At 46.0% G+C, this 24,152-nt stretch overlaps 1 protein-coding gene across 1 annotated transcript in view; it reads right to left on the reverse strand.

Moving 5' to 3' along the window:
• Nucleotides 1-2,037: 2,037 nt before the first annotated feature.
• The window catches only part of EIF3I (eukaryotic translation initiation factor 3 subunit I), an 83,628-nt gene continuing 61,513 nt past the window's right edge, over nucleotides 2,038-24,152 (reverse strand). Inside the window, exons 8-12 of the mRNA XM_085848959.1 lie at nucleotides 18,648-18,758; nucleotides 13,204-13,293; nucleotides 12,810-12,883; nucleotides 2,480-2,572; nucleotides 2,038-2,294 (exon numbers count right to left, since the gene is read on the reverse strand). Of these exons, the coding sequence (XP_085705085.1) occupies nucleotides 2,213-2,294; nucleotides 2,480-2,572; nucleotides 12,810-12,883; nucleotides 13,204-13,293; nucleotides 18,648-18,758 (450 nt within the window). The 3' untranslated portion in view covers nucleotides 2,038-2,212. The remainder of the gene's footprint in view (nucleotides 2,295-2,479; nucleotides 2,573-12,809; nucleotides 12,884-13,203; nucleotides 13,294-18,647; nucleotides 18,759-24,152) is intronic.

A 24,152-nucleotide genomic window follows, 5' to 3' on the forward strand; every position in this document is an offset into this window, starting at 1 on the left:
CAGTTATTAAAGGCATCAGCCACCATTTAGTGTGTGTGTGTGTGTGTGTGTGTGTGTGTGTGTGTGTGTGTCCGTCGGCCCGTCTAATAAGTAGGAAACTTAAGTGCTTTGTGTGCTGTAAATGATTGTATTGCATTTTGTATAGTTGGTATAGTTCTGCTCTTACGTGCTTCCCTAGTTCCCCATTATTATTAATTAATACCCCAATTGTTAAATGTTTTCAGCTCGTCGCGTCGATTCTTTCATTGAATGAGCATTCTGTGTGTTGGGAGTTAGAAAGCCGTTGGTTTGCCGTAAAGAGGGGACATTCGGACCGACGGTTCTCGACGATTAAGCTGCTTGGAATCACGCATGGGACAGGCTCGCTTAAGCAGCTTGTTCCGTATGAGTTCCATCGAGGGTGGAATACCCTGGTGGTTGGATCACGTGGGTATTTAGGTACATTGAAGGTTGGCAATCGACCCTACCCCACGTGGTCTGCCCATTGGCGTATTTCGGTTTTTCCACAAGGACCCGTCGGCCTCGGAGTTATCCGGGCGGTGATCTATACTCCGGACGATCGGTCGGGCCGACTCGACTTGCGGCTCCGTCAGAGCGTCAAAATATAACAATATATTTTGTTCACAGCAATCACAGTAGTGGTCTAATACACCATCCAATGAAGGTCTGTTCTCCTCATGCAGAGGAAAGAAAATAGTGGTCTTTAATTTTGTTTTTTACCCGAGTAAGGCTGAACAGTGATGGACATGTAAGTAAATATTTGAGGCAACGAAAATCGGCTTGGTAGTGAAATGCCAACATACATAATTAGTCGGGAGGCCAGGGAAATCCCCACCAATTGATTCAAGGTAATTTTACTGCTCATCGAACAAGGGTGATAGATAAGTTTGTTAAAAAAAAAGTTACCACCTTCACTAACTTTTGCAAATAAACACCCTGCAAAAATTCCTTGGAGGAGGGAAGGGGTGGGGTGGGGAATAGATGAGGTCCCATGTGGAATTGACAAAGCCCCACAGAGCCGAGAAAATGGTGTCCGTGACAATTTCACCCAATAATAATCAAATGGGTTATGTTTACCAAACCTCAGGAATTTTTCAATATCAGGTTGAAGCTTGCAAGCTTATTTGTGCACATGTGGTGTCAGTGTATAAAATCTGGGCAAAATGGATCAAAGGTCAATGTCAATGCCATCCAAAATGTAAAACACCTATTTGGCAGTAATTAGAAAATTTAGACCAAATTTGTTATGCACAACATTCCATCATGTAAAACACTTGATAGGTCAAATTACAAATTGCTGTTTCCCTGTTAAGTATTGTGCTATACATGGCATATGTTAATTTTTAATCAATAGTTCTTCTGAACGGACCACCATTGTCGAAGGTAAACATGTGTCATGGTCCACATCATCACTTCACATTGAATTCCCGTTTCTCCCAATATACACTCAAACATTGCTCGTCCTTTATAAGGTACAACAGCACAACTTAAACTGTTCACACTATAAATCAACTGTTGTCCATGGGGAATGTTTTTTTTCATGAAAAATAGTCCATTTGTTCTCAGGATAAAAGTTAAACAAAAATCAGAATCGACATTCCTCCCTCCCCAGATGCCCTTGGGCCATATACTGTAGGTTCTTAGGCATAGAGACATTATCCCTACTCAATAGACCTTGTGCATCAGGGGGCATCGTAGCATTTAAATTTATGGAGACCCTAAAAGTGATCATTGTTTCTTTGAAGTCTTTCCTCAGTTTCACATTTTGCTTCCATGACAAATAAAAAAAAAAGAACTAGAAGAGCGCATACCTCCACCATGTAATGCCTGATCCAAGAGAACATATCGGGCCCATTACATTTTTGAAATATCATGCTATACAGAACTATATCGTTTTTGGCCCATTCTCTCAATGGTGAGGAATCACCCTTGCCCAGGAAACTGCTTCGATGGCACCGACACTCTGTGAAGAGTATGGTACATCAGAGAGTGCCGCAGGGAGAAATTTTAAGCCTTTAACAAAGAATACATGCAATAAGTGATTTACATAATTTATTTCCTGGATTTACAACATTTTGGTAATGTCAGAGGGGAAAAAAAAATCATTCGTTGGCATAACAATGCTGTGTGAGCATATAGATTGAAAACTTCAGATGGAAATGATTGGGAGTTGATTCAAAAAGCAAACAGAAGCAGAAGCTTCCATTAAGAGTCAACACTCAAACTGAAAGTCAAAGTAGTGGGGATCAAAGTTGTGGATACGCACGTAGCCATCCTCTCCACCACTGCTGTAACTGGAGAAAAGAAATGAACAAATGTTACAGAAAAACCGTTTTGGGATTTGCAATATTTACCGACGTGTTAACCACGTGCCTAAGATGGATGCTGTGGCTGGATGGTTCAGATTTATTGGTACGAGACAAACACCAAGCAAACAAATACCGCGGTACACGAACGGAGCAACACATCCAATCCTCACCTTTTTCCGTCGGGATGGAAGCTGACGCTATTGATTGGGCCAAAGTGTCCTTTTACACGACCAAACTCTTCCTCAAAAATGGAATGAAAGAACCTGTAAAATAAAACGATGGAGGAAAAAAGAATTGAACTGCATTAAGCATAACATCTAGAGTAAGCTGCTTTTTTTTTTTTCTCATCGAGCAGCCAGAAGTGAAATGAAAGTTAGGTTGTCAGGGAGAGTTGAGGACTTGAAGTCACAAGTTACATTAGCCGGTTTTTCTGCTGGTCCCGATTAATTTATTACTTCTTCATTGCAGTTAAGATGACATCTCTTTAATCAGGTCAATGAGCCTTTATGAACTGTTCCCAATCAGTGCACCTCTCATTCTCCCGGATGTGCATACAGCAATTCCTCACTTAACATCGATTCGGTTGACATTGTTTCGTTACATCAGTGATGATGTAACGGGGAACATATATCCTTTTCACGTCGCCGACGATCGCTATTACATCGTTTGCCGGTGTGCCACAGCGAACTACTTTGTGTTGCGTAGACGCAGAGACATGTAGACACTGAATAGTATCACGCCATTTTGTTGTTTGAAGCGCGATTAAATCCCTTGTAAAGATGAGTCACAAGCGCTCATTAAGTGATAGTGAGTCCGGCAGTAAGAAAACAAGAAAAACAGTTGGTTTAGAAATCAAATTGGGCTTTTTAAGGCATGTTGATGCCAGAAAACCAGTGGTTATCGGGAGAGTGCTTGGGCTGTCCCATTGATGCCACCACTCTCCCCTCCATTTCTGCAAACAACCTCTACACCCATCACTGGTGAGTGTTATCTTATTAACCCAACGTTTGACTGTCAATAAGAGGGGTTTTTTAAATTGTTTTCTCCTCACATTTACATCATTGTTGTGATTGGTATGCTCAGTCCATGTGACCCCAACGTTTAACTGTCAATAGGAGGAGTTTTCAAATTGTTTCTTTAAGTTCAATTTAAATTGTTTTCACTTTTCGCAGTTGCTAAGGTTGATTCACATTCGGTTGTCATAAAGTTTGTAAAAATCACATGTTATACCGTATGCATGTCATGAACTGTACGTGGGTAGCAGTTGCTGTTTGATTCCACTGGCCTCGTTGAAATCCATTGGCTTCCACACGGCCTCATGGGTTAATTTTTTTTAAGTTTCATTTAAATTCCGTTTTCACAGTCGCTAAGGTTGATTCACACTTGGTTGCATCAAGATTTGTGAAATTTGAATGTTTTGTATCCCCGGTCTCTGTGGAATGCATTGCACCTCGGGGAGGCTTCCATGCTGCCTCACGAGGCTATCTTAAGTTGTATTCGATTTCTGTTTTCACTTTTGGGACCTTCTGGTGTAGCTACAGTCTTAACGTCGATAATTTTCGTAAAATCCAAGTAGAAACACACTTTTCATGAGGAAAATGTATTAAATTCAAATAACGGTTGGGTATTGAAAGGAACACTACATGCTTTCCGTTCAGTGCTTGACCTCGTACCGTGCCCCCCCCCCCGGGGGACTGCTTATCGGTAGCGTCTATGACCTTGGCTTATATTTTCTAAGGTTTGGTGACGTGCTCTCCAATTATCCAAAACAATTGGACGGCGAAAAATGGACGTTTTAAAATGTTGTTAAAACATTTCATTGGACCGCGAGTTGGCGGGTCACGTGATGCCGTGCAGCCGTGCAGGTAACATTGCGCCTCATGTTCGCCTTATCTCACGAGAGATTGAACTTTTCGGTGGTCCTAGGGTCCTTTCTGTTGAATACCAACACTTTGTGGAGAAAGCCATGATTTACAAGAATTCAGAGTATTTATTTAACGGCTGTGAGCATGGGTTTCAAAATCGTGTGATGACGTTGGAAATAAATTTCTCTGGAGAATGGAGGTCTTTGCTTCGAGCGGCCTCACTCGTTTATATTGTCTGGTAATCGGCTGCCCAGGTATCAACATCATTTGGTAATCAGCTTTCATTCAACGTCGGGGTCATTCATGGTATTCAACTTTTTTATTTTATACGAGATGGCTTTTCTGGCCTTTATTTATTATTTACGAAATCTAAAGATTTCGTAAGTATATTGATAACTTCCGTTTGTTTGTTTGTTTGTTTGTTTCTAGGCACGATAACTCGAGAACTGAAGAAGCTACCAATGTCAAATTACACCACGTGATTCAGGAGCGTGATGGCTAGTGCTGATTAGGTTTTGGTCAAAATCGGTCAAAGGTCAAGGTCACTGAGGTCAAACATAATTCCGTAAATTCATTTGGAGAAATGGAGTGTTTTTGCTTCGCTCGACGTTACGAGTTCGTTTTAACTTCGGTTTTAATTTTGTCTTCGGTTTTTGCGATCGCTTAGGACGCTTAAAACTCGGTTGTCGAAATTCTGGTAAAAATCGGATGTTTTGGAGACGTTTTAAGATTGTATAAAAATATTTCACTCGACGCATCACGGGTCGTCCCATGATGCAGCGCGCTCGAGCAGACGCGTCGTTGAGTTACGTTAAGGTTTAATATAATTGCGTGGAGAAATGGAGATTTTTGCTTCAGTCATCGTTACGATTTTTGATCGTTTGATACAGAATCATCGTAGAAACTTCTGGTTTGCGTCGCTCCCTTCTCGAGAGATAGCTTTTATTAGACAAAGTCAGAGGTCAAGTTGACGATTTCGTAAGTACCAGTCTATGACTGCTTGTTTATTTATTTTTGCTTTTTTTTTCTCGTTCTCGTACACAAATTGGATTTAATAATCTGAGCTTTTTATGCACCTGGCCAATGCTACAATTCTGTGCATCTGGTTATTTTCATGAGGCCGCATGTGAATCTCCAATTGTGCTTACCTTTCATGCAAGCACTTTTCCTCACGTAGAATGATTAAAAAAATTGAAGTGGAACATCATCTCGTGAGATAAAGTATTGTTACGGCTGTGGAAATTCGCAATACACCAGAAAGGGTCCTTAGATCAGTTATGACGCAAAGTTTATGTGCAGATAGTTCCCCACCATTGTTTAAAGGGAATTCTTCGTGTTCACCGAGCTGCGACTCTGAGATAGCCGTTTTTCTTTTTCTATTGTTATTTTGAACAAACCTCCATGCAAGCAACAAGGTGCGTTGAAAACCGTCGAGCGAAAAAGGGAACCAAGAGTTTTGGGCACGTGGATTTTTTCCCGCCTATTTTTCCCCGCACTTGGTATGAAGGAAAGGGGGAGGGCAGCTCGCCGCCGATTGGTGGATGAACAGCATGAGGCGGTCTCGGTGAGGGAACGCCCCTTTTCGGGAACCTTCTCGAAGGGAGGTGGAGCCAAAAACGGGGAGGAGCAAAGGGCGGAGTCCCGCGAGATACAAGGCGGACCGCGCGCGAGGTCCAGGAGCTCTCTCTGTCTGGGTCGTCGATGTCTCTCTGTCTCTCTCCACCTCTCTCTACCTCTCTACCTCTACCTCTCTACCTCTACCTCTACCTCTCTACCTCTCTCTCTCTCTCTCTCTCTCTCTCTACCTCTCTCTCTACCTCTCTCTCTCTCTACCTCTCTCTCTCTACCCCTCTCTACCTCTCTCTCTCGGTGGCCAGGGTCAAGCGCTCTCTCTCTCTCTCTCTCTCTCTCTCTCTGGTCTGTCGGTCCTGCACTCGTGGTCCGGCGAGCGGCCTGTTGGTGGAGACGCGGACGGGAGGCGCAGCAGTGCCAGCTATCTGGTGGACCTGCGCGTCCAGACGAGGGGTGCAGGAGAGGGTTCGCCGGCCACGTGGGAGGCCAGAACCAGGCGCGACCATGCTTACGGTCGTGGGAGAGGGACTGGACGACCACTAAAGGGAGGTCTTTTCGTGTGTGTGTGTGTGTGTGTGTGTGTGTGTGTGTGTGTGTGTGTGTGTGTGTGTGTGTGTGTGTGTGTGTGTGTGTGTGTGTGTGTGGCGCTGTGTCCGACAAGTAAGTGCCTGAACATTGCCAATAATTATAGTCTGTGGTATTGCTTTCATTGCTTTCTTGCCTGTATCCGTGTTTCATTTTGATTTGCCTTGCTTGTGTTGTGTGTGTAATATGTGCTTGCTTATAATAAATGTCCTTGTGTGAAATGTATCCCGTTTGTCGTCTTTTTCCCTTTTGAAAGTGCCATCTTGAATCGTGGAATAAATTAGTAGTGGGTTTTGAACACCTAGGGTAAAGAAGAGAATCTGATCCGTCGAGGTCGGCGATAACACCGCTCGGTTATCACTGTAGCATGGAACGGACCGCTGAAGCGGTTCGTGTCCTCGGCCGACCTGTGGCGAGGTACGATCGCCTGGTCGACTACTCGCGCAGGTACTTGGGTTGGTCGAATTTGGCGAGCAACCCTATCCTGCATAGGTGGGCAATTGGCACGATCGTGGTGAGGTTACACCCCCACCCGTGACTGGCTCCTGGTGGTAGTTCCAGGAGGGTCACGACTGAATTGTCTGTCCGGTGGGCGACGCGGTTGCGATTGGAGTTACGCAATCGCTCGCACGCCTGGCGGGCCAGAATTCGTAACACTGGTGTCCGGGAGTGAGATTCGAACCCACCCCGTCTCCAACTAAATTCACTGGAATCGGTTCAGGGGTGAGTGGAGCAACCCCCCCCCCCCGTATCCCCCAAATTACGAGCGATTCAAATTAAATTCTTCCACGGGATAAGATGGCTTTTCAAGGCGAACAGGGGCCGGGTGGATTACATATGCGTAGTAATGTAGAATCCATGGCCCGGGAGGGTTCTTGTAATTATAATCCATGGGGGAGCTCAACCCCATATACTGAGCACAGACTTTGCCGGCAAATGGAGTCGCACAATGGCGGCGCGATCGCACCTCGGTGCGGCACGGAGAAGGCGACTATTTTTAGCTCAACTAACGGCACGACACGAGGCGAGCGCTCCCAACAACTGTTTCAAGCCACGTGGGCATGGCAGGCGAGGCAGGCGGACATGGGCGGGCTTCGGAAACAATTGGAGGAAGAATGGAAAACCAAGCTAGAAACGAAACAAAAGGAACACGATTTGGAATTAAAACGACTAAAGGAAGAATTATTGGAAAAGTCGAGACAGTTCGAAGAACTGGAGGGAGAAATGAGGAAAGTGGAGTTGAGTGCCTATGAATTGGAACAACTGAAGCGAGAGGTAAGGATAGGCCAGTTTGAAAGAAAATGCCTAGAAATATGATAAAAGAAGAGGCATGGTGGGAAGAACTAAAGGAAAACAATAGGAAAAGGGACGAATTGAGGAGGAAAGCGGTGGAAAGTGAGGCGGAGATGAGCAAGAGAATGGGTGAAATGAGTGAGGAGGCATGCAAAATGAGAAAGGAATTGGAAAAGAAAGCTTCTGAGTTACAGAAAAACCAAAACAAAGAGAGGGAACTACAAAACGAACTGAGAGTGTTAAAAGAGGAAAGGAAGAGAACGGAAAATGAAACGTTAAGAAACCACACTGTACAGATCAAACAGCTGGAAGCGAAGGCCAGACTAAAGAATGAGAACAAGAAAGAGTAATGAAGGAAGAATGAATGAGACAGGAGAAAGAAATCAGCCAATTGAAGGAAATAACGAGATTGCAGAATGAGGAACAAGAGAGACAGTGGAATAAAAAAACACAAAGAACAAGGAATGAGACAGGAGAAAGAAATCAGCCAATTGAAGGAAACAACGAGATTGCAGAATGAGGAACAAGAGAGACAGTGGAATAAAAAAACACAAAGAACAAGGAATGAGACAGGAGAAAGAAATCAGCCAATTGAAGTAAACTGAGATTGGAGAATGAGGGACAGGGGGTGAAAGAAATTAAAAAAAGAGACAAGAACAATTAAAAAAGAAAGCAAGGTTGAGGTACGTGGAGATCGTGAAAGAACAAGGAATGAAACAAAGGACAAGACCGACTGAAGGAGAAAGCAAGGTTGAGGTACGCAGAGATGAGAGAACGAACGGAACGGGAAAATGAACTAAGCCGATTGAAAAACGATGAGATTGGAGACTGAAAAGCATGAGGAACAGTGGGAGAGAAAACAAAAACTATACGAGTTTGAAATTAACCAGCTCGAGGGGAGAGCAAAAATTGAGTCCACGGAGATCGAAAAACTCCGGAAAGAGAACGAAAAACTCAAAGCTCAGAGAGGATGAACGACTCAAAAGGAGCCAGGAAATGGAACTGCAATAGTGTGGGATGTGTGACGTCACCACAAGGAGGAACGTGAGTGGTGCAGGACTTGATCGACACCACTCCTCGAATGAAAGAACAACGAGGACCAACCCTAATAAAGGAGACACAAATAAAACTCGAGAAGGGAGAAGTATTGCCAGAGACACGGGAGATAGACTGAATCAAGAATGAATTAAATGGAACGAAGGAGGAAACAGACGAAGATCCAGGAAGAAACTAATGAACATGAAGAGATAAAAGAAATAAAATGTATAGACTCGGGAGATAGAAAAAATAGGAGAGACGGCACGATAAAGATGGGGTGAAAGACGAGCACACACACATGGAGTTAACGAGGCTTAATGGGGGCGAGTTGGCAGACTGTGTTGTGACCCGGTGCAAGCAGCCGGATAACATCCTTCAGGAACGGAGGGAGACGCTATGCTCCCTTGAAGCTGATCTCGACCAGGTGGGTTCGGTCGTGTCAAGCGAGTTAGAGGGGGCGACTGCTGCGAACGGGTGCACGCCGAGCTTGGGGGGTATGGAGACCCCGGGAACCCTTGTGGTGGCACAAATCCCCAGTGTGGTTGTGCAGGTGTGCATGTTTGCAAGTGTGCGGAGATGCGTGCTTCCCAGCACGCATGGTGTGAGAGACCCCCTGGGCGAGTGGGAGGCCGTGTGCGAGGGAAATGGCATGCGTGAGTGAACGGCCGAGTGCAAAAGAGACCGTGTGTGTGAGAGCGTTATGCAAGGGAGATGATGGTCGGCATGCGGGAGAACGCAACCACATATCAGAGTGTCATGGAATGGTGTGTGAGCGTCATGACACGCAGGTGTGCTTGGATGGAATGAAGACGGCGACAGAGGGACAGAGGGCGGGTAGCGGCCGTAGCTGGATTGGAGACCGCGCCAGGTGGCGGCCGTAGCTGGATTGGGGACCGCCCTGGGTTTGCACGGCGGCGAGCGCGAGGTTCGTGCCGTGCAGCGCACGAGGCCGCCACGTGCACGCCTGTGGGAGTGAAACCCGGTCCGTAAACGCCAGCGGTGGATGTTGCCGATCACACGGACGGACAAAATGTAGGCTGGATAATGGATTTGGACCGGATGGGTTCTCCACGCGAGTGTGTGTGAGAAGCTCCAACGGGCAGAGCACATGTGTTCGTGTGGGGAACCCCTCAAAACGCGAGGCTTGTTTTTTGGATGTGCAGGGTGACGTCATGGCTGCACGTAGGGTTGGAATCCGGCAGGAGGGGAGATCCCTGCCGGATGGTACCGTCCAAGAGGGACGAGGTACGCGAACAGCTGCCATGCCGTCACGGGCAAGGTGCGCAGGTTGCGAGTTGCCGTGCTGTGTGCGCGCATAAAAAATAAAAAAAAACAAGCCTCGCTTTCAGGTAAACATGATTCCCTGGGCAAGGGGTGGAAGACCCCCTTGACCTGGGCACAGGATACATGTAGTTATGGGGATGGGTTAGTTTAGTTAAACCGGCTTCATGGGGCAGGGGTAAGTCCTCATGGAGCCCGTGGAATGGATTAGGTAGAGGGATTCAGTTTAGACTTAGGATGGGAAATTGAAAAGGATTTGAGGACAGAGATAGACTTTGGATGTGCAGAGGGAACGTAGCTCAGCTACATAGGTTAAATGGAACGTGCTGTAGTTTAAGGGACGATGTGGGAGCATGAGTTAGTTAGGGGAAGTAGTGAACAGGATGGCAGAGATCAGCAATGTGTGTGTTGAAAAGTTGTGAGGTGGATACATGATGAGTGAGTGAGGCCAGCGGGTCTGTGTGAATGGAGTGAAGGTGGAATGCATTGTGCTATGAGTGATTGGGGGAGGAGTGATTCCCGCCCAAGGGACCCCGGGGTCAGTATAATGTGAGTTAGGGGGTTAGTCAAATTGACAAAATGGAGGTCGTTTTGCTGTTGGTGGGAGTGTAGGCTCGATACCCATTTGGAGGGGTGCAGGAGCCCTGTTGACGGGCTGGTAGCGTGGCTGCGAACGGTGAGTATCGCTGAGTGGGTACCCCGGGCATCGGGCTAGTCGGCCGCGGTAGGCCAAGGGCCCATGTGGGGCCGGGATAGCATAGTGGGCACGGGTGGCCCGCATGATGCATGGCCCGGGGAGCCATATGCCACGGGGGCAGTGTACTGGACACGGGCGACCCTCGGAAAGGGACCCGGGGCGCCAACACGCCACGTGGGCATTGAGGGGAAGTTGCCAGAGGGCACTCCCCAGAGTTTAGGGAGCTGGTAGGCTCGGAGGCAGTGTAGTGCCCGGGGGTGCCATTGTTGGCAGGAACTGCCCTCTGCCGATTCCCCAAGGGAGCCATGCGTCCCAGCCGTGAGACCGTGTGAGGGCACGGAAGGAAAATTGGGGGGCATGGCCCAAAATTTGAGAGGACACAAACACAGGCGACAGGAATCTTGGTTGTTAGAACCGATAGTTTAAGCGAGAGGCGCTTGTTGAAAGCCCCGGGGTAGTTTAAGGAATAAAAGTTAGGGTAGATAGGAAGTGTACCCCTCCGCACCATCCATCCCTTCGCTCTCGTTGTGGGCCGCTGGACCCACTTTGGGTAGGTCGCTGAACTCCGAGGAGGCCATCTTGAGGCTTGAGTTGGGCCTCGACACAGGACGCTAGCTCTCCCTTATTCCCCTCCGGGAAGGGAACGTAGGGGTTGGGAGTAGGCTGGGAGACGATAGGTTAGCCGAACAGACAGAAAAGGGGGGGGGTTAGGAGACTATTCATAGTGGGAAAGTAAAAATAAAAACAAAAAAAATAAGTTGGGGCTAAATTGAGTTTTACAAATTAAGGGGGTGGGTAGGTACAGAGACAGGCAAAGGCGATAGGTTGGGGGGGAGACAGTAGGTGAAGTCCGAGCCCGCCTTCCGAGTGGCCAGCACCACCGCACTCCCTCCACGAACCTCCGTTTCAAGGCAAGAGGCTGGCCACTTCGTCTGCTGACTGTGGTTGCTTCGAGGCCTGTGCCGGCCACTTCATCGACTGACTGTTTTGCTGCAAGGCCTGTGCTGGCCACTTCATCTGCTGGCTGTTGCTGCAAGGCCTGTGCCGGTCGGATCGTCTGCTGGCTGTTTGCTACAGCGGACTTGCCATGCCTTGCCTGCCTGCCTTTGCCTTGGCCCCATGCCTGCTGCCCTCGTCCAGTTGCCCCGTTCTGTTTTGCATCCCCCCCGTTCATTACCATGTGCGCCAGGATCATCGCGCAAGCTGCAAGGACTGCCCTGTTGGCAGCTGCAACACGGGACTGCACTGGCAGCCCGTGCAATGTTTGCCAGTTCACTGCGTTCATTTCAAAAGGGGGAGGCCTTGACTGCGCGTGAGCAGCCTGGCTCCCTGCTGTTTTTTTTTCTTGCAGAGTCCATCGGTCCTGGACCATGGTGTAGTGTAAAATTATAAGGTTAAGGTGTACAATGCAAATGTGTTTTGCATCCCCGGCATGTGTGTCTTAGCGCCGGCAATTTATTTAAGTCGTCTGTATGAGTGGGTTTGTTTAGTGAGTTACTCAGCCCGTAGGTTATTTATTGTGGGGACACGAATACACTGAATGTCGCACTCAGGGATCCGAAGGTAAAACGTATTAGGGGAGAACTACACATGATGGCACACGAAAATTTGACGACTCGGGACGAGTCTGTAAAAAAGGGAGGGGGTAGTGTTACGGCTGGGGAAATTCGCCATACACCATAAAGGGTCCTGAGATCATTTATGACGCTGTTTATGTGCAGATAGTTCCCCACCGTTGTTTAAAGGGAATTCTTCGTGTTCACCGGGCTGCGACTGAGATAGCCGTTTTTCTTTTTCTCTTGTTATTTTGAACAAACCTCCAAGCAAGCAACAAGCCGCGTTGAAAACCGTCGAGTGAAAAGGGGAACCAAAAGAGTGCCCTTTTGGGCGCGTGGATTTTTTCGTGCCTATTTTTCCCCACGCTTGGTATGAAGGAAAGGGGGAGGGCAGCTCGCCGCCAATTGGTGGATGAACAGCGTGAGGCGGTCGAGGTGAGCGAGTTACGCAATCGCTCGCACGCCTGGCGGGCCAGAATTCGTAACAGTATAATATCTGAATGACAGAATCATGCACGAACTTTCCTCCTTCACTGGCCAAAAGAATAAAGTACTGTACATGGAAGAATAGATTACCAAGGACATGCAAAGGAACATAATCAAACACACTGACCTGGCCTCAAATTTTCCAATGCGTGTGGAGGTGGTGGTCACATCCATGGCCTCTTGGCCACCACCAAGGACCACCTGCCAGAATACAGATTGCCATGCATTAACATTCAATGGGTTACCCAATGGAGGCACAAAGACATTACTTTCACATGAACAAGGAAAGTTCAACTTCGAAAATATTAGGGTGGGAAGCGGGAGGGAGGGCAGCAAGCGCAAGCGAGAATGTCATCTGTGTGTCCTCTCTCGCATTTGGGGCAAGGAGTCTCCTCGTCTCTATCTCACTGAAAATACACAACATGACTATTGTGAATAAATTTTTAAAAATCAGTAACATCAATTGTCCCTCATCTCGAGAGACTAAATAGAGAATAAGTAAGAGAAGTAAATGCACTCACATGATTCTGGATTGGTGAAATCGCAGCGGAGTTCACAGGCCGTTCCGTTTTATAAGTTTTCAGCAAATCGAGCGATTCAATATCAAAAAGCTGGAAAGTGAAATTAAATGAGTACAAGACGCAGAAACGTTAGTTTATTTCGATGCAAGATCCTGTGATGCAAGATGCAACACTCGGCCGCCAAATTAAAATCTAATCAGATAATATTGGTGCTTTGCCAAGGGCGCACTCCTCGCTCAGGTAACCACATGACCTCTCATTAAATGGAATAATGAGATGGCAGACACTGGAACTCGTGGTTGACTGGGTGGCATTTGTGGTTTTAAAACAACCCACCGTACCGCAACGTTAATTGTGGGCGGTGGCCCCAGGTCCGGCTTTACCGAGGACAACCGGGGATTAATCCCTGAGTGACAAGCTGGTGTCTCGGTACCCGTGGCTGCAACAATATATATTTTCTCCTCCACCTCTCGAGGCTCGCCTCAGCCTGCTCCCTACTCTCCCTACAGATCATGATGTCATCCGCGAACATCATAGTCCATGGAGACTCCAGTCTGATCTCGTCCGTCAACCTGTCCATCACCATTGCAAACAGGAAAGGGCTCAGAGTCGATCCTTGGTGCAATCCCACTTTAACCTTAAACCGGTCCGTCATTCCTACCGCACACCTCACCGCTGTCACACTGTCCTCATACATATCCTGCACGATCCTCACATACTTCTCCACCACTCCCGACTTCCTCATACAATGCCACAACTCCTCTCTTGGCACCCGATCATAAGCTTTCTCTAAATCCACAAACACACAATGTAACTCCTTCTGGCCTTCCCTATACTTCTCCATCAACATTCTCAAAGCAAACATTGCATCAGTGGTGCTCTTTCCTGGCATAAACCCATATTGCTGCTCACAAATTGTCACCTCTCCTCTCAACCTAACTTCCACTACTCTTTCCCACAAATTCATGGTGTGGCTTAACAACATTTATCCCTCTGTAATTTCCACAGCTCTGCACATCACCCTTGTTCTTGAAAATCGGAACCAGTACACTTAATCTCCACTCCTCCGGCATCCTCTCACTTTCCAAGATTTTATTAAACAATCTGGTTAACAACCCCACTGCCATCTCTCCAAAGCACTTATATGCCTCCACTGGTATACCATCTGGGCCAACTGCCTTTCCACTTTTCATCTTCTTCATAGCAGTCCTCACTTCATCCTTACTGATCCACCCCACTTCCTGGTTCACTATCTCCACCTCTTCCAACCTTCTCTCCTCTCATTTTCTTCATTCACCAGCTCCTCAAAGTACTCCATCCACCTTCTCAACACTCTCCTCGCTCGTCAGCACATTCCCATTTGCGTCCTTTATCACCCTAACCTGCAGCACATCCTTCCCAGCTCGGTCCCTCTGTCTTGCCAATCGGTATAAATCCTTTTCCCCTTCTTTTGTATCCAACTTCTCATACAGCTCGTCATATGCCTTTTCCTTGGCCTTTGCCACCTCTCTCTTTGCCTTTCGCCGCCACTCCTTGTACTCCTGCCTACTTTCTTCATCTCTCTGACTATCCCACTTCTTTTTCGCCAACCCCTTCTTCCTTATACTTTCCTTTACTTCCTCATTCCACCACCAAGTCTCCTTATCTTCCTTCCTCTGTCCAGATGTCACACCAAGTACCTTCCTTGCTATCTCCCTCACAACTTCTGTTGTCGTTGCCCAATCATCCCACCCATCTTTACCACCATCCAACGCCTGTCTCACCTCCTCCCTAAATTTCACGCAACAGTCTTCCTCCTTCAGCTTCCACCATCTGGTCCTTGGTTCAGCCCTCACTCTCTTCCTCAACCTCACCTCTAAAGTCATCCTACAGACCACCAATCGATGCTGTCGAGCTGCACTCTCCCCTGCCACCACCTTACAGTCTCTAATCTCTTTCAGGTTGCATCTCCTGCTTAAGATGTAATCCACCTGTGTGCATTTTCCTCCACTCTTGTATGTCACCCTGTGTTCCTCCTCCTTCTTGAAATACGTATTTACCATTGCCATTTCCATTCTTTTTGCAAACTCTACCACCATTTGCCCTTCCACATTTCTCTTGTTGAGACCTTACCTCCCCATCACCTCCTCATCCTCTTTATTCCCTTCCCCAACATGTCCATTGAAATCTGCTCCAATCACCACTCTTTCATCCTTGGATACACTCTCCACCACTTCATCTAACTCACTCCAGAAATCTTCTTTATACTCCATCTCATACCCCATATGTGGGGCATATGCACTGATGACATTCATCATCACCCCTTCAATTTCCAACTTCACACTCATCACTCGGTCAGACACTCTCCTCACCTCCAATACCCTCTTGACATAATCTTCCTTCTGGATTACCCCGACACCATTTCTCCTCCCATCCACACCATGTTAGAACAGTTTGAAACCACCTCCAATGCTCCTAGCCTTTACTCCCCATCCACTTGGTCTCTTGTACACACAGTATGTCCACCTTTCTTCTCTCCATCATATCAGCCAACTCTCGCCCTTTGCCAGTCATCGTCCCAACATTCAGAGTTCCAACTCTCACCTCCACACTTCTACCCTTCCCCCTCTCCCACTGCCTCCAGACTCGCCTTCCCCGTCTCCTTCTCCTCCTTCGCCCAGCAGTAGCACAATTTCCACTGGTACCCTGCTGACCACCGGTACCGGTGGCGGTCGTTGGTAACCCGGGCCTCGACCGATCTGGTATGGAAATTCGTTTTGTTGTTCCCATAATGATTTGGCATAGGTTTTTACGCCGGATGCCCTTCCTGACGCAACCCTGGTCGCCTCTTACGACACACAGGGATATGGTACACTGATTCTAACCGGGGCATACACCGGGCCCAGTAAACTGGTACTCATTTCGCTGACCTCGGAAGGATGACAGGCTGATTCAACCCCCTGCTGTTATACGACTTGGTGTATATATATATATATATATATATATATATATATATATATATATAAAATCAGTGGCCCAACGGGGCTTGAACTCAGGACCTTTTGGATCCCAAGCCGCTGCCCTAACCACTGCGCCAACACCAGGCTTGTTTCCATGCTTGTATACATAAGTAAAATGGATACATGAGCAAAATTGTATTTGACGAGTTTATGTTGTCAAGGTCTGAAGAGAGGGGAGAGGCTGCTGCCTGCCTGTTTGTCAGAAAAGATGAGAGATGTCATGGCAGAGTCATCAGGAATGAAAGAGGATTTTCTGGAGTCAGTGAGGTCATTGATGAAGATTAGGAATAATATTCAGATTTCAGCCTAGAAATTTCATGAGGATTTCAGCCTGGAGAACACTACCAGCCTTGACAGGAGAGGAGATAAAAGAGTTCTGTTGAGAGCTACACATTCACTGAGAGTGGAGGAAGTCAGTAATCCAAGAGTGGAGTTGGCCTAAGGCAGACAGTTTGGAGAGGAGGGGAGGATGCCACACTGTATCGAAAGCTCAAGATATGTCCAGAGAGACGGCCCTAATGTCTTGTCTGATATTGAGGGCTCCACCATTGTTGGGAGAGTCGAAGCAACAGGTCAAATGTAGAGTGACAAGGTCTGAATCCGAATTGACGATCTGAGATAAGGCCATTGGAGAAAAGGAAGGATTTCATGTAAACTGTGATAATGGATTCCATGATCTTGCTGATGTTTGGAAGTACAGTAAGTTAATTGGCCTGTAGTTGGGGGGATCTATTTTTGCACCTTTTTATATAATGCTGTGATGTTGGCTCATTTCCAATTTCCCAGGTGGATATAGGAGACCAATCCTGAAATGTGAAAACAAACAAACAAAAAACCAATGTCACCCGCAGGGTGACCCGTATCTTGCCAAAAGGTGACCACGTGTGACTTCTTTAAGGTCACACTGAGGTGAACAGAGCTGCTATCCACCAGGAGCGACTCCTTGAGGAATATCTGCCTACGAGAGATTCCGATGAGAATCGTTCTACAGAGTAACCATGAAAAATATGCGTTTGCCTCATAACGTCACCAAATGACATCATAATGTCTCAAGCTTGACATATCTAGAAAGCACTCATCGAGGTGTTCAATTTGAGGTACTACACGATATGGTTCCTAAAACTTGAAAATTTGACCTTGGGGTCAAATATGTTTGACCTCAGGTGCTAACCATGAAGGTCAAGGCCAATCGCCACCAAAAATTAATCAGCTGAGCACCAGACCATGAACTATATTCCCATGAAGTTTGAAGACTATCCGATCAAAATTACTCAAAAAATAAGGGTTTCGTCGACTCCCCTGATTTGTGACAAAGTGACCTTGACCTTTGACCTTGACCTTCAAAATTTCGTGCACTGAAAGGGACCTCTATAGGCCTCTGATATGCGAAGTTACAAAAAATTTCCAATGATAACTGTGCTCTGCAGAATTTTTTATACATGATTACAGACAAACAAACAAACAAAAAAAAAACATATGAGCTGACAAACATATCTTGCAAAAACTTTGTTTTGGCAAGATAAAAAAGCCCACGAATATGCAAATGTCGAAGCAGGTCACACTTTGACCCGCAGATGCACAGAGTCTGTGAATAGCATGGTCTGACAGTATTTGAAGACATTTGTGATTACATTCCTGGATTGCTGACCTGACATGGCCTCACCTTTAGACGAGATTAATTACTTCCGCCACCTAAGGTGGACGGAGGTTATGTTTTTGCCCCTGTTTGTTTGTCTGTCTGTGAGCAGAATATCTCAAAAGATTATGGAAGGATTTAGACGAAACTTGGTGGACAAGTCAGGTTTGTGATAAGGTCGAATTGATTAGATTTTGGTGAAGATCCGGATACTAAATTTTGTTTTTTTTTTAAAGTGATTCTTCACCATTGAGAGATTGGGCCGAAAACTATATAACACGATATCTCAAAAAGTTTTGCACGGATGATGACAAAATTTGGTGGATGACTTGGGGAGGTGACGACAACAAGCTGATGAGATTTTGATCGAGGTCTGGATGCAGATCTGATCTGATCTATCAGTGGGCTATAAAACAAATGGTTCAGCCTGGTGGAGGTATGCGCTTGACCGAGTGCAGTTCGAGTTCAAAAGTCTTTTAAGAAAAGCCGACATCTATTCTACATACCTTAAAATTCTAGCAGTGGGTCAGAATATATAAATTGACAAATTACCTTTTGCTTCTCAAGTGGTCAAAAATATGAGATGCAGAATATCAACACAAAAAGTTGACAAAACGTATTATTGGGGAAGGATGGGGGTAGTTATTGTTAGAACTGCTTCTCTAAAATAAGATGTGCATACAAACAAACGGAAACCAAGTACTGTATTGGAGTCATCAGAAGGAACCCGAAGACGTAAAGAGCAAAGATGGAGTCATCAGAAGGAACCCGGCAGGTGCAATTGAGAGACAGGTACAAAGAAAAAATACCTTGGCTGTGGTATCCTTAGAAGCAGTGATGACCATTGTGAGATCTTGTGACGTTTGGAGGTCGTTCACCTGTTTGATGTGCTCCTTTGTCTGCATTAGAATTTCCCCTGACTAGGAAGTGACAAAAAGGGGGGGGGGGGAGGAGAAATAGTTAAAGGTAAATTATGAGTAGGAAATTTCCCATAGACATGATGCCGACAATAGGGATATTTCCTCGGCAACCATATCAGGACCATGACTAAAAGCTGAGGTCCATGGCATATCATCAAAAAATGAACGAAATCCATTCCAATCAGCTTTCCAAAACTGAAACAGTGCAGTGAAAAGGATGCACTGGAGTTGAGAATGAGGAGTAAGAGACACAAACAAACAGTGGAATGATCCAAGTTACCAATTGGAGGAAGGACACAGGCAACACAGTCATCAGGCTTAGAACACAAAAAGAGATCAAGCCAGTATCTTCCAGCAGAAGCATGGTCAGGAATATGAGTGCAAGAGCAAACAATTTGGGTGATTCAGAAATTATAGGTATCGATACCAGGAGTGTCAATATTCTGAAAGTGTACCAGCCATTCCTTGTGGTGAACATTGAAGTCACCAAATACCATGATATGTGCAGAAGGGTGGAGTGAAATGGCCCTGTCATTGCTGTCTGGTATTGCATCGAGCAAGGGACAAGACGGAAAGGAAGGCGAGTGATGCATAAAGAGGAGATATGTTGTTGAATGAAAGACAGCAAGGCGGAAACACATAAACTCGTGAGAACCACTTTCAAGATAAATTTTCATGAGCTAAAGGTAGAGAGTCCTTAACATTGATACCAAGACCAAGTGAAGGAGGGTGATCAAGTCTGTGAAAAATGTAACCAGGTAACTTGAAAGAAATGGAGGAGATGCCACTGTCCAACCGACACTCAGATGGAGCCAGCAGGTCAGGTGAGTTCAGCTGAACAAAAGATTGCACAGAAGAAAAGTTGGAGCCAAAGCTCTTGGAGAAACAAATATCAAATAATATTAGAGAAACAAATATGAAAACTATTTGAGTGTCGCTGCACACGGGCTGCTGGATTGGAACATGCAGGTCGAGATTTGTTTTTCATAGATTGTATAACCATAGTCGAAGTGATAACCAGAGAGTTGATGTCAAAGCCACCCAATGCTCGCCTGTTTATACATTTATCGTTTTTAAAAGACTAGTCTAATAATATTTTTTTATAAAGCATTGCAGTGAAGTCTGATCCAAATAATTTTAAAGCAATATATGTATTTGTATATTGTAAACAGTAAAAAATAGTGTGGAAGATAAAAATATTAGAAAGGAAATAACTTGCACCAAAAACTTTAACATTTTCACGCTCACGCCGGGGGTATCGCTATCGCTCTCTGTTCTTCGAACAGGCGAGCTAATAATACATAATATAAACAGAAGAAGACATCAGTCAAAGTTACCCAAACAAATTAATAAGCCAATCCAAGAGACTCAATCAAACTCATGTGAACACATTGTCGTAACAATGCCACTGACAGCCTCAGAAATGCAACTTAAAATGGCTGCACGGACTACCCCCAATGTATGTCCATGGCAGGACAACCATTTTGACATTTTACACCTGCTGAGAGATCAGTTTAAAAAGGTAATCATCCGTGTTTGTGGTTTATAATATTTCTTACTTCTGGTAAGGGTTTTCCACAAAACGCCAGGATAAGCTATTTATACATGTGAACACGGCCTTTTTCTCGGAGGAACCCCACCCCCCACCCCCCTTGGGGAGGGAGGAGGAGATTGGGACCATACTCTGTGCAGAGCGTTGGTGCTGCTTAAGCAGTCTCCTTGGCTATTGGGCACAATCCTGGACGGGTCGCTACTCCGACACAGTATACCAGCACGCTGGTACTCATTTTGCCGACCTCAGAAGGATGACAGGCCGAGTTAACCCCACCTAGAATTAATTAAACAGCTGAGCGAGATTTGAACTCAGGACCCTCGTATCCAAAGCTCACCACCCTAACAATTAAGCCAACACCAGGCAGAGAGTGGGGACATTAATTATTAGTATTAATATTGTTTTGTTATATCAATATATTGTCGCGGTGCTGGTGGCCAGGATTAATATGTGGTGACGGGCAGTTAACACCGCCGGTCCGGATTGTCAAGCGGTTTTTCCTTATTATAAGGCAGACACATTGATCCTTGGAGATTTTGACGCGCATGGGAAGGGTATGGGGCAATGGCGGTGCGACAGGGGCACGAAAATGGATGCACAGTGAGGTTTATACTCAAACCCCATGACAGATACACGGACACAATCGCTTAAAATGAACCACTTTAATGAAAATTGCCAGGTTTACAAAGGACAATAATAATAATAATAATATAACAACATGTGAGGTAAATGACAGTCCAAGTCAAGGCACCTCCACACACAGACAAGGGGAAACAAAATAAAATAAAACTTTTCCTTTGTTCTGGCACTTAGCTTGGCCCAGAGATGGTCTTTGTGGAACGTGGAATCGAGGCGCTTCGTCCTGCAGGTGTAGACATTCGCAAGATGGCACCAAGGCGCTCTCTCGCAGCAGGAACGTTCGTCAGGCAATTCGTGAGCGGTATTCAACACCAAGGCTGAGAGACCCCGTGTGTCGATCATCTTCACCGACCCGCTGTCTGATATGCATGAGGCTCCGAGGCCTGTCGCATACGGCCAGCCAAGACTCGATAGCCAGCGTTTTGCTTTACCACACGAGCCAAATCTCCTCAGCACGAATACAAGAATCGTGCAGTCCTCTTCATGCGTAGAAGGAAAGCCAGCCATAAAGCCCTGTTCTTACAGGCCATCTCCTAACTATGCTCTCTCTCGACCACGTGCGTCCCTCACTCTGCATTCGTAGTGCCTGCCTCCTGAATTCAACTCTCACTGAGGTCACACTGAACCCTTGTTTCCTCTTCCGGGGCATGGCTTGCTCACACAAAACCCGGGAAGGCGGGGCCTCTGTCGGCTTAGCACGTTTGGCTTGCTTCTGATGTCACGCCCATCAATCATCAGACTTGGGGGCGTGACTTTGCTCATCATCACCCTTGGAGGTGGGGCTTCTGCCTACTCGGCACATTTGGCAAAATCGTAGGAATAGGTTACGGGCAGTAGTTATGGCAGTAATCACATACTGGGGAATCTTATTCTTAATCCCGATCACATGGAACAGTTAAGCTCAGTCTCCCGACTTAATTACATCGAGATGTCTCCTACATAACAATTGTTATGCTATATTTAGCTAAGTTACCCCACTAGTGGGGAAACTTAGCATAACAATTGTTCATTTTGTGAGGAAAGCACCAAATTTGGCACACTAGTAGCCTATCATATTATGAACAGATCTGGATATTGGGCCATCTCAAATTCAGCCGCTGATGGCTGTGGCAGCCATTTTCCACTGCCATCAAAAATTTTGAGATGGCCCAATATCAAAATCTGTTCATAATATGTTAGGCTACTAGTGTGCCAAATTTGGTGCTTTCCTCACAAAATGAACAATTGTTATGCTAACTTGCCCCACTGTTACCCTGTGGCAAGATGAGAGCCTCAATAAATAAAACGATAAATGTAATTTGCAAGTACAAAAATGGGTGTGATCTCATCTTAGGGAGGAGCGTAACCTCCAGTTTGTGAGAATGGCAAAGAATGTCCATTATAATGTTTCTGGATTTCACCCCTAAAAAAAGGTTAAACGGTACTCAAGGAAAGGGTTATGGTCCAAGCGAAAGTGAAATGCTACACTTGCATTTGGATCATCTCATCTGGATATGATTCTTACCAACAACAAACCATCGGACTGGCATTGCGTCAAAACGTGCAACACCTGTCAGATAGGAATGAAATTGGGGACCCTTATGATTACATCGATTTCTGGTGGACAGTGTTTGGGATTAGTAATTCCTATACAAGTCCTATATGATTGGAAATGTTAAGTTTTGTGTTGAAGACATGATTCTGATAATTCGGGGACAAAAGGCAACTCGAGTTTCAGTGAAGTAATCAAATGAGGTGTAAAGTGGGACAAAGGATTCGTGCACAGACATCGGCATGCGTCATGGGCATCGTGACATCGAGATGGACTGTCAACAGAGCTTTGAAGATTACCGGTGTCGAGGCAGAATGCTTTGGTCAACAGGGGCATCACATGGTGTGAACGAAGTGGGTGAAAGTTTTGTTATGGAAACTGATGCTCTCAAACAATGGTTAAGCTGTGGTCAATCTTTGGATTCAGACTGAGTGTCACCTTGCTTCGAGATTGACCTTGTGAGTTTGCCTTAAAAACGTGAGGCGAGTTGAGATTGGGAGAAGGAAGGATGGAAAGATAGAAGGCGAGAAAGAGAGAAGGAACGATCGAAGGAAGGAGAAGCAGATGCAACTCGGTGGTGATCTTGGAGGTGATCCGGAGATCCAGCTCTTGTAGCGTACGGAGCTTTGCAACGGCGGAGTGCTTTGGAACAGTAGGAGACAGGCAGTAACAGTCTTGTGAGCTCTTGCACTGAGCATCCGGACCACTGACCTGGTGTACGGCTTCACTCCTGCTGTCCAATTGGTTGTGCTCACAAAGAGCCAACAGCACACTGGAGTGTTTCCTTTAACCGCAGTTGCGTGCCAAGGTCACTCCCTCTCTCCACCTCATACCTTCTCACTGTTCGGCTCGAGACGTGCTGTGTTCCATACTGCATGATCATTCCTGCAGGGCTCACACGCTCTACACCCAAAAGCTGACCGCCAATCTGCAAGGTTTGTTTCTGCACGACCATTCATTTTCATGCTGGCTTCAGACACGGAAAAACTATGCACGACAAAAGGTTCACAGATCTGCACGCTTGTTTGACATGGCAAGAGGTTTCGTTGCATGTTTGGACACGGCACAATCTTATAAAGAATTGTTGATGTATTTGAAACCGCATTGAAATATTTGTGGGTAACTGATTTGATTAAGCATTGACCGTGACTTGTACTTTCCTGTGTGGAAGTTTACCGTTACTGATGAACTATTGATTGAATTGTGACTGCATTTTTACCGATTGATATTAGCGCATTTTAACAGTGGGCTTTAAATAAACTTCATTTTAAAGTTCCTTCTGTTGTACGTCGTTGGTTCTCAATTGATTGAAAAGTTTAAAGTGATCATTTTTATTGTCTGCCGTGCTTTCCCTCTGGGTACTCAAGGGACACTCGTCTCGAGATCTGGAGGCGGCTCATAACAACAGAGATTATCCCACCGTCTTTCGATGATGGACAGGAGAATTGATTACAGCTGGCATACTGGTCAAATACTAAACACCAAGCCACAACTACCTCCACAAAGTTCAATCGTTTTTATTGTCTTCACAATAAAAACCTTCACACTCTTCCCCCGCCAAGCTTCCCCCTCACCTTTTTCAAAAATTCCCCCCTCATCCATCTCCTTCAACTTTCCCCCCCCCCTCAACCTTTTCCCTCAATCCCCCTTCAGAAAGTTGCCCCCCTCGCAT

This window comes from Eptatretus burgeri, chromosome 1, assembly GCF_056783735.1.
Source record: "Eptatretus burgeri isolate ZD-2024b chromosome 1, Ebu_testis_v1, whole genome shotgun sequence".
Taxonomy (NCBI): Eukaryota; Metazoa; Chordata; class Myxini; order Myxiniformes; family Myxinidae; genus Eptatretus; species Eptatretus burgeri.